The sequence below is a fragment of the Lepidochelys kempii genome, chromosome 16, assembly GCF_965140265.1.
Source record: "Lepidochelys kempii isolate rLepKem1 chromosome 16, rLepKem1.hap2, whole genome shotgun sequence".
In the NCBI taxonomy this organism is placed as follows: domain Eukaryota; kingdom Metazoa; phylum Chordata; order Testudines; family Cheloniidae; genus Lepidochelys; species Lepidochelys kempii.
In genome coordinates this window covers 5,446,928-5,463,802 of record NC_133271.1, presented here as the reverse complement: position 1 = coordinate 5,463,802, position 16,875 = coordinate 5,446,928, and the positions used below count along the sequence as shown (strand labels likewise).

Here is a 16,875-nt window from a genome sequence, read left to right as displayed (position 1 = left end):
ATATCATCTCTTCCCCACCACTATCAAAGCTGGTTGTGAGTGGTGGGACTCCAGACTGCAGCCTCTCTCCCATCCCCTGGGAATACAGGCTCTCTAGCCTCTTCTGGCCTTCCAGAAAAAAATGCAGAAATAATGGTCTAACACCAAGGTTGGGGCTGACTCCAGCCTTTGTGGAAAAAATATATCATGTTTTCAACAACAACAAGTACATCCAAATGGATTCCTGTGGCAGCTCTGAGGATACAGCTCTCTGCGGCATCAGAACAGGGCACTGGTCTCCCCACATCAATCAGATCAGAGAGGAGGGGAGTGCAAAGAAAAAGGGATGCTTACATCAATGAATAGGTAGGAGAAAGAGTACATCCTCTCCGGCCACTTTTGCCCCCAAGACAAACTCCTCTCCCACCCTGTCTGCTATAGGAAAACTATTCACCAGGGACTCATTCAGAAGTGAGAGAAGGCCACATGACTGAGCCCTCCCTGCTGAATGGGAGAGTTAGCACTTAATAAATATTTCCCATGCTGTTTGCACCTCTCCCTTCTGATCAGTGCTGCTCTCACTCATTATGCATCCCTCTCAAGAGTACACGGGAACACACATCCGATGAAGTGAGCTGTAGCTCGTGAAAGCTTACGCTCAAATAAATTGGTTAGTCTCTAAGGTGCCACAAGTCCTCCTTTTCTTTTTGCGAATACAGACTAACACGGCTGCTACTCTGAAACCACACAAAACACAGACAGCGATGGAAGAAAAGCCACCGTAATCGCTCTGGTGAAGGTATATTTCGTCTCTTTGGTTTTGTTTCAGTTCAGGTGTAAAGCCCTAGAAGCAAACTGGTGGCTTTTTCCAGCCATGTGCCCTGTGCTTCACCTCTCACAAGAAAGTCACTACATATAAATTACTGTCTAAAGATTACCTGGGGGATTTTTTCCCCCCAGTGTAAAAGGATGTTATTTTATGATTGCCTGTTAGCTGAATTCTCACCAAGTAAACAGTTAGAGAGGCTGCATCTTACGCGTGAATAATAATTGCTTGAATGTTTTCTTTCAGCTGTACAGTACACACAGGATACAGCACTTCACTGACAAACACTAGTGTTATGCCAGTGGAGGCATTTTCCATTCCAAGTTCCTAGTCCATTAAATAGTCACAGCCACACAATTCACTCTGTAGGCAAGTTGTTGTACACTGAAGGAACAGTGGCTGAATTTAAAGAGTAAACACTACAGTAATTCCAGTATCTAAACATTGACAAACATGCATCCAGATGAGAGGAGTTGATACAATCCTGTATAACTATTTTTGAGATAGCAGAGCATCAAAATCCTGTGTTTATCACTAGTTAATTAAGACATTTTCCAGGTGCATTCTTTGTGCTTGAGAAACTTAAAAACTGCTTTAAAAACAGCTAAGAGCAACTCCTTGTATCCCCCAAAACCTAAACCTTCAACCCTGGCATGGAGTTAGTCCTCAGCAAGGATTGGAGTCTTTGACATGTCCGATATGATTTACAAATAACAACATGATAAGTGTTTAAATACTAACCCTTTATGAGGCCGCGAACTGCCTTACATATTGACTCAGCTGTGTTTATTTAATACAATACTCAAGCATTTATTTAATGTAAAGTTAAAGATTGTTTTTTATTACAAATATCAAAGGAAATTAAATCTAAGCAACTGAGTTAGTGTGACATCATAAATGAGATTTTAAATTAACAAATGCCAAGAAATTCAAGTTATGATTTTGACAGGAGCTGTAACAAAAGCATGCTGCACATATTTATCGCTTTATCAAGTAACACAAAGTCTAGCATAAGTAAAAAGAAAAGGAGTACTTGTAGCATAAGTGCGGGTGTCTAGTGAGAGCTGTTGTGGAAAATACTATTTTGAATTGCCTGATTTGTGTGTGTTTTAAATCTTAGCAATAATGTTTGCATTGATATAGTTTTAGCATTTCATCTATTATATTTCTATTTCAAACACATACGAAGGAAAGAGTAAAAAAACTGAGTCTGACAGCTTTTAAAATACAGACCACAGGCCACATCAGATAGATGTCAAATACCTTTCTTAGTCCTAGTTTTCTTTGTTTGGCAGGGGTGAAAGTGGGCCGGTAGTGGCCGGTACCGCGTACCGGTAAGAACCTGCCCCAGCCCATACCCAGCCCACAGTAAAGTGTTGCCGCGGCAGCGCTTTCACCTCCCTGCTCCTTTCGCCTCCCCCCGTCAGCGGCCCTGCTGGTAGGGTCCGTCCCGGCAGGGCCGCCGACGCGGGAGGCGAAAGGGGCAGGGACAGGAAAGTGAAGCCGCGGCACCGCTTTAAGGATGGTCCTTTGCCGCCGCCGCACTTTAATGTTGCTGCACCTCCCGTCGGCAGGGCTGCGGCAAAGGACCCTGCAGCACTTTAACGTTCCTGCTCCTTTGGGCCCCCCCGGCCACCGACGGGCGGGGGGGGGGGCAAAGGGAGCAGCTGCTCTGGGGCTGGCAACGGCAGCAGTGGCATCCAGAACCCCGGACCCTTTAAATCAACACGGGAGCCATGAGCAGTGCGGGCCAGCCGGACTGGAAGGGCTGGCTGGGGATGCTGACCCCCAGCCCCGCCCCTTCCACCCAAGGCCCCTCCCCTTTCACCCAAGGCCCCGCCCCTTCCGGGGGCTGGAGCTGTCCTGCCCCGTACCAGTTAGTGGCCTCAGTTACTTTCACCCCTGTTGTTTGGGTCCCCAGATATTGGTTTGAGTTCACGAGAAGGAGGAATTTGCTCCTACGATAAACAACAACATGAAAGACTGCTAAAAACTTGTCATGGAACAAGAAGATGTGAAGGACCAATATCTACCAATGCTCAAAACCCCTATAACTGAGGGATATCAGTCTTAAGGGAGGCAACAGCCTGACACCAATGGACAATTCCTGAGTGCTCCCATGGTAAGTGAAAAAGTCCCATGGTCCGTGCCGATATTCTATGGGGAAAATGCCTTCCCCACTCCTCACTGGCTGAGGATTCCAAATGTGTGCACATGAGCAAGAATCACCAGGTTTAAGTATCTGATCCCATTATACTCTGAGAGAGTCACAGAATTTAAGGCCAGAAGGGATCACCAAATCATTCAGTCTGGCCTCCTGAACATCACAGGCCACCAACACCACCGAACACCCACACACTAACCCCAAACGAACAAACCAGCCTAGCTTGTTTAAACCAAATTAAGTAACCAACCAAACTCTTAAACTCTTCACAGATTTAAAGGCAAGAAATGCTCTAATTTGCTACATAACATAGCCCAAAGAACCTCAGCCAATAATTTCTGCATCAAGCCGATGCCTAGAAATGAAACAGAAGTTATCTTTTAAAATGACAGCCAGTGTTGACTTAAAGACTGCAAAGGATAGAATGAATCCACCATGTCCCTAAGTGAGTTGTGCCAATGGGTAATCACCCTTCCCGTTAAAAACGTGTCCCTTGTTTCTACTCTGAATTTGTCTCGCTTCTTAAAGAGCCACTGTCAATAGGCTGCTCTGCCCAATATGTAATCCTGTCTCCAAAGGACATAAACCTGTCTGCCTGTCATGCAGAAGAAACACCCCCTAGCAGATCTCAAAAACGCAGGATGCAAACCTGCTAGTACCCCAACATCTCTGTTGCTTGAATCACAAAGACAAACACAGGCCCTGCTGCGTGATGCCACAGCCATTATGCCTGACTGGCTTGCTCTGGTTAGGAGACCTGACTCTACTTCTGATAAGGATGATTTCTCTATTCATGTTTCCAGGAAGAAAACAGACTGCGGAGCTGAGGGAGAGCAGCGGGCACAAAAACCAGCCCACAGCTGGGAGGTGTAATTATAGGCCTGTAAGCCACCCACGTGTCTTCTTGAACACTCTCCTTGTGGTTTTACACCGGGAAAGGTCGGGCTGAACAGGCACACCTGCTGCCTAGTTTTCACATGAGGCCTTCATCCGGGAGGAAGTGCCTGAAGGACATGTATTAATTAATTAACATCTTTAAGTCGTCGTTATACTCCCACAGTGACTACACCACACAAATGGAAATCTATACAATCAGAGGAAAGGGAGAGGAGATTATACTGATGTTGTAGGCACAATCTTCTGTCACCATCCCTGAAACATCACTAGACATAACCTGTGTGGTATGTAACCTGAGCAAAGGGGATAAACCATCCTTCTGAGCTAAGAAATTCTCTGAGCTGGAATATGGCCTCACTTTATGGAGTAACAGGCAAAACACACCACAGACATCAGCAGGTGTAAAGCACTGGCCCCCAAGAGACTCACTCACACTGAGTTATCAGCTTATTTAGTCAACATTACTGTATTTACACTGGCTTTCCATTAAAGTTTACACTGCACTGAACATTGTTTTGACAACATGAAAGCTCCCTGACCAGAGTATCTCAGTGACCTTCTGTTCCCATTGACAACAACTGTAGTTTTCTCTGAAGTCTAGCAATGCTAGTCTTCTGGGGACTCCTCGAAACAAGCTCAGACCACTTGGATTTTGAGCTTTAGCTGTCGTATCCTTCAATCTGCAGTTCTCTTCCTTTGATCAAACTGAGTTAGTCCTCTCTCCTTTAAGGCTTAACACCATACATCTATCCTCCTCAATAACTTATCAAGATCAAGAAGGTATTTAAAGTTCATTGGGATGCTTTGGGGGAAAGTTATAGGAGAACAGAAAGAACTGCACCAGGAAAATCTTTATTGTGACAGAACGGTGCCTATAAAAGGTGTGTTCCCTGAGCCAAAGCACGTAAACATTTGCTTAACTTTATCAGCAGTTCTCAAACTGTGGGTCAGGCCCCCAAAGTGGGCTGCTACCCCATTTTAACCAGGTCACCAGGACTGGCATTAGACCTTCTGGGCTATAGGGCCAGGGCCAAGGCCCTGAGGGCTTCAGCCCTGGGTGGCGAGGCTCAGGTTACAGGCCTCCCACCTGGGGCTGAAGCCCTTGGGATTCAGCTTTGCGCCCCCCTCCCCCACCCGTGGCATTGGGGCTCAGGCTTCGGTCCCCCCTCCTGGGATTGTGTAGTAATTTTCATTGTCAGAAGGGAGCTGTGGTGCAATGAAGTTTGAGAACCTTAAGTCAATGAGACTTAAGCAAGTGCTTAAATGCTTTGCTGAACTGCAGCCTAAATGCCCATATTTGGATGCAATATTACTGTATGTCTAAATGAAAAGGGACATTTACTAATGTGACAATAAAGATTTAAGATCCTAAATCAGTAACAGAATATACCGTACAAACACGCATAGACCTAAAAATGATTCTTGGCATTAGCTAAGCTATCCAGAAAATGGCATCACAAGCCACGTCCTGGTAGGTAAAGAAAGGAGAAACTGAAATATCTTGTTTATTCTTTTTTTGGTAATTTTCAAAGCCTATTGTCACTGATGTGGGATCTTAAATAGTCAATTAAAATAATGCATTTATGGTGCACCAATTCAAAATGTGTGGAGAAATGCAATGAAAACAAGCACAGGAAGAAACCAGTGAAATGAGTGCGCAATGCAGTGAAAAGTAAATGTAATTAGAAAGCTGAGCTAGCAAGAAACAACTAATTAACAATAACTAAAACCACTTTATTTTTTAAAGTGCCTGGATGCTCCAAGCAGAGCAAATTCCACACTGTCTGAGCCACGCTGGCAAGAGTTCAGTCACCCTTTGACCTCAGGTGCAAAGCTGGAACCACTAATAGTGGATGCTGATTGAACACAAAAAGCGAAAAATAAACCATCTCAGAGAAATTCTTTTGAACTGAATACGTGAATACAAAATAGGCCTCTTCACGTTTTATTCTGTGTGAAAGGGTCGATCTTCTATAAGATGCCTCCTGCATATATAATTAATAGTGCTTTTGTCTATGTCACTTGCATCCGACAAAGTGGGTAGTCACCCTAGAAAGCTTATGCTCCAATACGTCTGTTAGTCTATAAGGTGCCACAGGACTCTTTGCCGCTTTTACAGATCCAGACTAACACGGCTCCCCCTCTGATACTGTCTATATAAAGTAACTTAATGATCGACTGTAAAAGGAAGGAATGATGGTCAATCCTAGTGGATGATTCCTATAGAAACCATACCCTTGCTCCCCATAATGTAGGAAAGGGAATGTTTTGGAAGCTTTTAGCACAGCCTTGGAAATCAAGCCACAGAGCCTTGGAGAGCTGGGCTCATTCTGTATGTGAATAACTCACGTACTTCTCATAGCTTGTTGGCTCAGGTGACATCACATTAATCCCACTGCAGCAGGAAGCAGAACTGATACTTGGCTCATACAGCAATGAGAGTCCAGCAAAGGTAAAGGAATTGTGACCCAGCATCTATACTCTGCAAGAAGGAACAAATTACTTGAGACAAAACAGCACTCTCACTGACTAGCAGCTCCCAGCATCACAATGAAAATGTGTAACAACTGGGAATAGTTACGCCACTGTTCTGCATAAATGATAACTTCTACTTGGACTCTTCAGTAGAGATGGTTACACTAGTAAATGGGGACTACTGTCTTTATGCAAAAAGGCACACCATAAATTTGACATAGTTACAGAGGTACAGAATACAAAGCTATCAGACAGAAGGCAACAATCAAGTTAGCACAGTGATAACAGCAGAATTTAGTTTCCATATTATACTTCACAGCCGGATTTGCTGTGTACCCTGGGTTCAGCCCTGTAACCTTGCTCAACCAGAAGCAACATCTCCTTTCTACGTAATGGCTTGGTGCTAATCACAGTCTCTGTTCTGAGGAGTTTACAATTTGAAGGCCCAATCCCAAAAAGTGTTGAGCACCCAACTCCCAGTGAAATCACTGGGAACTGATGGTGTTTAGCATCTTGCAGAGTGAGGTTATTAATTGGTATGTTAATGAAGGATTTGTCCCTTTCCCCTTTTTTAAAAAAAATTAAGAGATATATCGCCTGAATCCACATATCAATATTAATCTCTCCCTGATAGTGAAAGTTTTCCCTGTGTGGCTGGATGCCATCTTCCCTGATGCTGCTGCATCACCAATGGCCAACTAGCAGGCCGATGGCTCAACTTACCAGTGGTGGCCATCAGCCAGAGTGCACATGGCACTGGTTCTACAACTGGAGAGCCTGCTGCCACTGACAAAAACATAAGTGCCTAAGGATGTTTCTGTTGCTTTTGCCCATAAGGAGCTGCCAGCCCCCAACTGCCCCCAAGCTGTGTGTAAACACTGTTAATAATTAGTGAAGACCTTGAAGAAAGCGAGGTGACAAAATCTGCTTGGGGTTTGAATCCGCTCCCATGGAGTAAAACCTCAGAACTACCACTGAGCTCAGGGCCCTTGCTGAGGCACTGATGTGACAATGCTTGTCAACTCATTTTAGTAAAAACTGAACCTGGAGAAATTATTAACTTCAAAACCTGAAACCTGCCCCTCCCCCTGCACAACCCCCATCTTCAATTTGAAAACGAGAGTTTTAGCCTGAAAAAAATAAACCCCAAAGTGTTATTTCATGGGATTTTTCTAAACCCACATTTGACCCTCCACATTGTCCTGATCAGGAGTATCCCATCTCTGTTTATGTCCCCTTTGACAGTTTGGTTTAACCAAATAGCCCCCTCCTGCCCCTGCCACCCATTTACTTGGGCTGCTCCAGGGCTTCCTCCACAGTGGAGTTTTCAGAAACATCTGAGTACAGATGCAGCCCTAGGAGCCAACAAGCAAAGTCTGCTCCACTTTTAAGCCCTTATGCAGAAGCCAATCAGCAGATGGTTGGGAGATGTCCAGGTAATCTCCAGGCCAGATTTTAACATTGAGAGGGAAGAAAATGAAGTAAGAAAGGATACAGCTCTGGGTAGGAGAATGGACATAAGGAGATAGGGCAGCGTGGATCCCAGTCTAATAGGTGATACTGGCGGTAGAATGACCGGGCCTAATTGGGTGAAGAAAGTGAGTGAGGCCAAACAGCAAAAATGAAGATGTTTGTACCCCAGTGCGAGGAGCCGAGGTAACAAAATGGAGGAACTAGAGCTACTGGTGCAGGAAGGGAAACCAGGTATTCTAGGGAGAACGGAAACAGGGCGGAATAGTCGTCAGGACTGGGCTACAGGGATTGAAGGGTCTGTGCTGTTTAGGAAAGACAGAAATAAAGGCAAAGGTGGTGGAGTCGCATTGTATATCAATGATGAGGTAGAATGTAAAGAAATAAGAAGCGATGGAATGGATATGACAGAGTCTGTCTGGGCAAAAATTGCATTTGGGAAGAAAGCTACTAGACCCTCCCCTGGGATAGTGCTTGGGGTGGGCTATAGATCTCCAGGATCCAATCTGGATATGGATAGAGACCTCTTTAATGTTTTTAATGAAGTAAATACTAATGGGAATTGTGTGATCATGGGAGACTTTAACTTCCCAGATATAGACTGGAGGACAAGTGCTAGGAATAATAATAGGGTTCAGATTTTCCTGGAAGTGATAGCTGATGGATTCCTTCACCAAGTAGTTGCTAAGCCAACAAGAGGGGATGCCATTTTAGATTTGGTTTTGGTGAGTAGTGAGGACCTCATAGAAGAAATGGTTGTAGGGGACAACCTTGGTTCAACTGATCATGACCTAATTCAATTCAAACTGAACGGAAGGATAAACAAAAATAAATCTGCAACTAGGGTTTTTGATTTCAAAAGGGCTGACTTTCAAAAATTAAGGAAATTAGTTAGGGAAGTGGACTGGACTGAAGCACTTGTGGATCTAAAGGCGGAGGAGGCCTGGAAGTACTTCAAGTCAATGTTGCAGAAGCTATCGGAAGCCTGCATTCCAAGAAAGGGGAAAAAATTCATAGGCAGGAGTTGTAGACCAAGCTGGATGAGCAACCATCTCAGAGAGGTGATTAAGAAAAAGCCGAAAGCATTCAGGGAGTGGAAGATGGGAGGGATCAGCAAGGAAAGCTACCTTATTGAGAACATGTAGGGATAAAATGAGAAAGGCTAAAAGTCAAGTAGAGTTGAACCTGGCAAAGGGAATTAAAACCAATAGTAAAAGGTTCTATAGCCATATAAATAAGAAGAAAAAAAGGAAAGAAGAGGAGGGACTGCTAAACAGGGAGGATGGAGTGGAGGTTAAGGATAATCTAGTCATGGCCCAATATCTAAACAAATACTTTGCCTCGGTCTTTAATGAGGCTAATGAGAAGTTTAGGGATAATGGTACCATGACAAATGGGAATGAGGGTATGGAGGTAGATATGGCCATATCTGAGGTAGAAGCAAAACTCAAACAGCTTAATGGAACTAAATTGGGGGGCCCAGATAATCTCCATCTGAGAATATTAAAGGAACTGGCACATGAAATTGCAAGCCCGTTAGCAAGAATTCTTAATGAATCTGTAAACTCAGGGGTTGTACTGTATGATTGGAGAATTGCTAACACAGTTCCTATTTTTAAGAAAGGAAAAAAAAGTGATCCGGGTAACTACAGGCCTGTTAGCTTGACATCTGTAGTATGCAAGGTCTTGGAAAAAATTTTGAAGGGGAAAGTAGTTGATGACATTGAGGTCAATGGTAATTGGGAAAAATACAATATGGCTTTACAAAAGGTAGATCGTGCCAAACCAACCTGATCTCCTTCTTTGAGAAAGTAACAGATTTTGTAGACAAAGGAAATGCAGTGGGTCTAATTTACCTCGATTTCAGTAAGGCATCTGATACAGTGTCACATGGGAAATTATTAGTTAAATTGGAAAAGATGGGGATTAATATGAAAATTGAAAGGTGGATAAGGAACTGGTTAAAGGGGAGACTACAGTGGGTCCTACTGAAAGGTGAACTGTCAGACTGGAGGGAGGTTACCAGTGGAGTTCCTCAGGGATCGGTTTAGAGACCAATCTTATTTAATCTTTTTATTACTGACCTTGGTACAAAAAGTGGGAATGTGCTAATAAAGTTTGCAGATGACACGAAGCTGGGAGGTATTGCCAATACAGAGAAGGACCGGGACGTCATACAGGAGGATCTGGATGACCTTATAAACTGGAGTAATAGGAATAGGATGAAATGTAATAGTGAGAAGTGTAAGGTCATGCATTTAGGGATTAATAACAAGAATTTCAGTTATGAGCTGGGGACGCATCAATTTGAAGTAATGGAGGAGGAGAAGGACCTTGGAGTATTGGTTGACCACAGGATGACTATGAGCTGCCAATGTGAAATGGCTGTGAAAAAAGCTAATGCAGTCTTGGGATGCATCAGGCGAGGTATTTCCAGTAAAGATAAGGAGGTGTTAGTACTGTTATACAAGGCACTGGTGAGACCTCACCTGGAATACTGTGTGCAGTTCTGGTCTCCCATGTTTAAGAAGGATGAATTCAAACTGGAACAGGTACAGAGAAGGACTACTAGATGATCCGAAGAATGGAAAACCTGTCTTATGAAAGGAGACTCAAGGAGCTTGGCTTGTTTAGCCTAACCAAAAGAAGGCTGAGGGGAGATATGATTGCTCTCTATAAATATATCAGAGGGATAAATACCAGGGAGGGAGAGGAATTATTTAAGCTCAGTACCAATATGGACACAAGAACAAATGGATATAAACTGGCCACCAGGAAGTTTAGACTTGAAATTAGACGAAGGTTTCTAACCATCAGAGGAGTGAAGTTCTGGAATAGCCTTCCAAGGGAAGCAATGGGGGCAAAAGACATATCTGGCTTCAAGATTAAGCGTGGTAAATTTGTGGAGGAGATGGTATGATGGGATAACATGGTTAATTGATCTTTGACTATTTGTGGTAAACAGGCCCAATGACCTGTGATGGGAGGTTAGATGGGGTGGGATCTGAGTTACTACAAATAATTCTTTCCTGGGTATCCGGCTGGTGAGTCTTGCCCACATGCTTAGGGTTCAGCTGATCACCATATTTGGGGTCGGGAAGGAATTTTCCTCCAGGGCAGATTGGCAGAAGCCCTGGGGGTTTTTCACCTTCCCCTGCAGCGTGGGCACGGGTCACTTGCTGGAGGATTCTCTGTACCTTGAAGTCTTTAAATCATGATTTGAGGACTTCCATAGCTCAGACATAGGTGAGAGGTTTATTGCAGGAGTGGGTGGGTGAGATTCTGTGGCCTGCGTTGTGCAGGAGGTCAGACTAGATGATCATAACGGTCCCTTCTGACCTTAAAGTCTATGAGAACTGGCAGGAGCAAGGAAGAAATTACCTTCTATTCCACATCATTTTCTCTTAGGGGGCTGTTGTGAACCTTCCTTTGGAGCACTTGCTACTGGTGATGTTGGAGGCAGGCTGCTGGACGTCATGGCTCATTGGAGTGACATGGTTTGGCAATTCTATGTTCCCAAACTCCTACTAGTGCAGGGGTGGGCAAACTTCTTGGCCCGAGGGCCACATTAGGGTATGGAAATTGTATGGCGGGCAATGAATGTTCACGAAATTGGGGGTTGGGGTGCAGGAGGGCATGAGGGCTCTGGCTGGGGGGGTGCAGGCTCAGGGTGGGGCTGGGGATGAGGGGTTGGGGGTGCAGGAGGGTGCTCCAGGCTGGGACTGAGGGGTTCAGAGGGTGGGAGGGGGATCAGAGCTGGGGCAGGGGGTTGGGGCGCAGGAGGGGGTCAGGGGTGCAGGCTCTGGGCGGCGATTACCTCAAGCAGCTCCCAGAAGCAGCGGCATGTCCCGCCTCCAGCTCCTGTGCAGAGGCGTGGCCAGGCAGCTCTGTGCACTCACCCATCTGCAAGCACTGCCCCTGCAGCTCCCATTGGACACAGGTCCCAACCAATGGGAGCTGTGGGGGCGGCGCTTGGGGCAGCGCACGGAACTCCCTGGCTGACCCTACATGTAGGAGCTGGAGGGGGGACATGCTGCTGCTTCCAGGAGCTGCACAGAGCGGGGCAAGTCCCCGACCCTGCTCCCCGGCTGGAGCGCTGGAGTAGGGCAAGCTCCAGACCCCCATCCCCAGCTGGAGCTTGAGGGTCAGATTAAAACTTCTGGAGGGCCAGATGTGGTCCCCGGGCCGTAGTTTGCCCACCCCTGTACTAGTGCATACATGCAGAGCTGGCATCAGTGAATAGCACATAGAGGGATGAAAGTCCCTCACCATGCAGTCAGTACAGAGATAATAATAACAACCTACAAAACACTGGCATTTCTCTGAATGTGAATAATCATAAGCGATGATGAGGATCACAAGCTGCTTGATGGGAAGTCTAGCAGGGCCACCCTTTGGACCCATACCACTGCTTCTCATCTACCCTGTATCTTTAACAAACAGGATCCAATTCATGATGTTTGTTTCCTCTCCCTTTAATAAATCCGCTCTGCTTCTCCCCTCCTCCCCCATATTATTATTTCTTGGGAGGTTTTGTTTGTTTGCCTCTAACTCTTTGGGAGCAGAAGCCCAAGAGTGGCAGTGGCAACTTCTCGAATCACCCCCGGTCAAATGGCAGAGATGGGTGAATGACATTCCAGAGCCGGCTGCAAGGAGATTGCTCCAATCCCCATGACACTTGTTAGTGAACTCTGACCTTGGTCCTGAGGGCAGAGGGGGACCTGTGTCTTGGAATGGTGACGGGATAAAAGCATTACTCAACCTTGACTGAGCTACAGCTGTTACTTGCATTACCACTTAGCCCGGGGAACACCAGCCATGGGAAAGTGCTCCTTATTACTGATGCCAGTAAAATCCCAGCCTAGCCAACAGCCACACCAAATTTAAAATAATCCTAACAGTAGGGGGGCCATGGCAGGATTTCATTCAGCGACTCTAACTTCTCTTCTTCCAAACCTCAGCTAAACCCAAGTAGTATTTCACAGTCCTCTGTGCTGTAGGGTTTTTCGTTTTAATTAAGGTAACTTGATAATACTGAGTGCAAGGGACTGGACTAGATCAGTGGCTTTCAGACTTTTTTTCTGAAGAAAATTGTTGATGTCTGTGACCAATGGCGCTGGGGATGAAGGGTTTGGGGTGTGGGAGGGGCTCAGGGCTGGGGCAGAGGATTGGGGGTGCAGGAGGGGCCAGGGCTCTGGGGTGGGGGTGTAGGCTCTGGGGTGGGGCCGGGGATGAGGGGTTTGGGATGCAGGAGGGGGCTCTGGGTTTGAGCAGGGCTCAGGGCAGGGGCAGCATGCGAAGCCCCATGCCCCCCGCCTAATAGCCAGACCTGCTGCTGGTCGCTTCCGGGGCACAGCGCGGTGTTAGAACAGGTAGGAACTAGCCTGCCTTAACTGGGCAGCACCGCCGACAGGACTTTTAACGTCCCAGTCAGCGGTGCTTACCAGAGCCGCCGCGAACCAGTGCCTTCCATTCCGATATCCAGTACTGGGTTGTGACCCACAGTTTGAAAACCACTGGACTAAATGACCTCTCGAGGTCCCTTCCAGTCCTATGATTCTATGATTTGCTCCCTGAACTGGAAGCCAGGATGCTGGTTACCTGGTAAGTTTGACACTGACACAAGGCCAGCAGTGGCAACCCTGTGGTTTGCTTTTCAAAGCAGTGTGGTGTGAGTGTGTCACAGCTGGGTCAGGGGCAGCTGGACCCAGTCATCAGAACTGGGGCCCACCGTCATGGGATGGGAATCAAGAGTTGGCTGGGTCAGGATACTGGGAGATCAGAAGCAGGAGACAAACTTGAGAGCAGAACCACAAATCGGTAAGCAGAGTCAGGGGGTCAGAGGCAGGAGACAAACTGGAGATCAGAACCACAAGTCAGACGCCAGGAGTCAAGCTGGGTTGGGATGCCAGGAAGCCAAGCCACGGGAGTGGGAAGCACACAGTTCAGAACAGAGTGAATCCCAGCTGTATGAGCAGCTTCTTGTTCCTGTGATGGGTTTATATATAAGCTGTGGACCACTAAGGACTCTCAGGATTCTGCCAATCAGGTTCCAGGACCGAAGTCCTCTGTTGGGATTCAGCTTCCGCCCTAGGAACTGTTAGCACACCACTGCGTGTCAGATTGGGGCTTCCTAGCTCTTAAGAGTCCTAGGGACCTGGGTTCAAGACCCACAGTTCCTGATAGAGTGCACAGTGCTGTACGCAGAGGGCATTCCCGTCCTCTGCAACCTGCCCTCACTTTGCATTGTCAGTGGCATTTTGGGCTCCCACCTTTTATGGATGGTCAATGAGACGGGCCACTAAGGGTGAACGCCCCAGGGTATTTAAAAGTGGAAAGGATACTCTCAACTGGTTTATGCTGCTGCTTTCACAGGCCTCAAAGAAACAATCAACTAGCAGCTAAATTATCAGGCCACCTCCTACTGGAAAGAGAAGGTGAATAACAAGGGACTGTGACCACTGGGCCAGGCCCTGAAATGGGAAGAAACCTGAAGTAATAGACTGTGGACAAGAGCGATCCACTTAAACACCATGGGGTTAGGGACAGGTTATTTATTCACAGTCAGCTGTTCCAGGGCAGGGTGTCACCTTAGCCAATTGCTGAACATTTTTGCGGGCGGGGATGGCTAGGAGACACTGAGAAGAACAGAAGGTACATTCTGTCAGAAGAAGCTGGTATCTCAGACATCATTCAGCATGTTAAATACTGTATTAAACTGCTCTGGCAATGTGCATATTGACACGCAGAGCAGCTCTGCCAGCCCAACACTCATTCCACCAAAAGAAGTTGCCTATAGCTCTCATGCTCAGAAGCTATCTAGAGAAATTACACACACAAAACTACACTGAAAACATTATTACAATTGCAAAGTCAAACATGCAGGAGTTAGGAAATGCCAGAATGAAGGTTACCCGTACAACCATATTTCAACCCCCTTGTGCATATGCATTATGACAGTCTTTAATTACATAATGAATAATTTTCTTTGAATGTGTTTTTTTGTGTATAATTTCCTAAATTTTTTTTTAAAGGGAAAAAAACCCCAGAAATTCCATCATGTGGCATCACTCTGACATCCACATGGGTCATCAGCAGGGCTGGACCCTGTAGATCCACTGCACAGACCGCTGCCATTGATTTAATGGAATAATTTAGAGCAGTAATAGTTTGTCATCCTCTATGTGGACCAGCAACACAAGGGGATGAGATACACACTTTGCCAGGAGGTTTCACAAGCATTTGCTGACAGCAGAGGAATTATGACACTCAGGAATCTTGGATTCCTGCTTCAGCTTGTTCCCCAGAAGCTTAACCCCTTCTGCCTTGTTGCTGCCAACCTATCCCTGTCCCACTCCTGTCTCTTCCCTACACATGGCCCCCAGTCTCATTCACCTTAGAATCATAGAATCATAGAATATCAGGGTTGGAAGGGACCCCAGAAGGTCATCTAGTCCAACCCCCTGCTCGAAGCAGGACCAATTCCCAGTTAAATCATCCCGGCCAGGGCTTTGTCAAGCCTGACCTTAAAAACCTCTAAGGAAGGAGATTCTACCACCTCCCTAGGTAACACCTTCCCTATCTTGTTCCTCTTTTCAGGCTTCTCACCCCATCCCACTCTCTTTGACCAACCAATAGCCTTAATCTCCCCCTCTGGATCCCTGTCAGAGTCCCAAAGTAGGGCAGATTTTCACAGAAACAGCAAAATGCACAGCACCTATCAAATATCAAGTCCTGCTCCAAAGCCTGGGGGTACTAGAACTTCTCAAACAAAAGGTCACACTTTTTATTTTTAAATACTGGAAAACAACATATTATTCCCTAGCCTCTGTTCTTGGAAACAGTTGACCTGATTTGGTTGAAACGTTACTGAAAATTGAACTAAAGCACACCCTTGGAATAGAAAATTTCCACCCAAATGACTGAAGTCTGGCAAATTATAAGCAACCGAAAATATGATCTCCAACAGCAGAAGCAGATTAAGGTCTCCTAGGGCCTTGGGCCAGAACAAGTTGGGGGGCCCGTCACCAGAACCGTGGCCCCTCCCCACCCTTCAGTCTACAGACCCACTGCCATTCCTCCCCTTCCATCTTCGGTCCTGCTCCCATTCCGCCCCTTTGGCCTGCAGCCCTGCCCGTTTCACCCCTTCCACCTGCAGCCCCACCCCTGTTCCACCCACAACCCCACACTGTTCTGCCCCTTCCCCTGCGGCCCCACCCCTATTTCTACCCCTTTCCCCTGCAGCCCAGCCCCCGTTTCACTCATGGTCCTGCCCCATTCCGCCCCCATACTGAGGCCTCACCTTCTGTTTGCTCCTTTCTGCCCCCCACCACTGCAGTGCCAAGATCGGAGAAGCTCTGTCCCCCTACCATGGCCTTGAGGCCACAGAGGGGAGTGAGAGCTCCTCCAGCCGTGAGGCCCCAGTAGGGAGCGAGAGGTCCTCCAGTCCTGGGGCTGCAGTGGGGGGTCCAGGCTCTGGGGCTTCCTCTGCCGCCCTGCGCTTCTGCCAGGGATAGGGGTCGGGGTGCTAGGGTTTCCCCTGCCCACCCCGTGGCTTTTGCCAGGGCTCCAGGCTTTCGCCGCCCTGTGGCAGATTTCTGCTGCAGCTCCCAAATTGGCCAGAGCCCACTGTCCAAGAGGCTTGTAGTTGGGGCAGCCCTCTCCCACTGCTCAGGCCACCACTGTAGAGAAGACTATGTGGGTACTTTACAAAAGTCCTTGACTGAGATAGATCTGAAGCTGGGAGCGAAAGCTGCTCTGCCCTGAACAGAATGAGCCTTCACATGACCTTCACGCTGCAGGCCTGCCGGACTATGGCAGTGAGAGATGTAATCAGAGAGCCTCAACTCTTGTGACTATAATGCAAGTCTCACAATATTTGGTGTTTTTCTTAAAGTTCCAGCTCCTAAAGTAATGTGCTTATATGATACTCTCAGCTTTCATTTAAAAAACAGCCAGTTTCTAGCCTTTGTGGTTCTGGATAATAGCTTGACAATATGATCTCTAAAGGCTCAAAAACATTATTTTTAAAATCTCCTGATTTTTTATGCCAATCTCCTGATTG

The 16,875-nt window shown here is 46.6% G+C and overlaps 1 protein-coding gene across 12 annotated transcripts in view; it reads right to left on the bottom strand.

Annotated features, from left to right (window-relative positions):
* EXD3 (exonuclease 3'-5' domain containing 3) overlaps positions 1-16,875 on the bottom strand; it is a 616,706-nt gene that overhangs the window by 285,033 nt on the left and 314,798 nt on the right. The window contains exon 20 of one of the 12 annotated variants that reach the window (XM_073314583.1): positions 6,274-6,348. The exons of the other annotated variants lie outside the window; for them this stretch is intronic. Coding sequence (XP_073170684.1) covers positions 6,292-6,348 — 57 coding nt within the window. The 3' untranslated portion in view covers positions 6,274-6,291. Of the gene's footprint in view, positions 1-6,273; positions 6,349-16,875 lie in introns of those variants that run through there. 12 annotated transcript variants of the gene reach the window in all.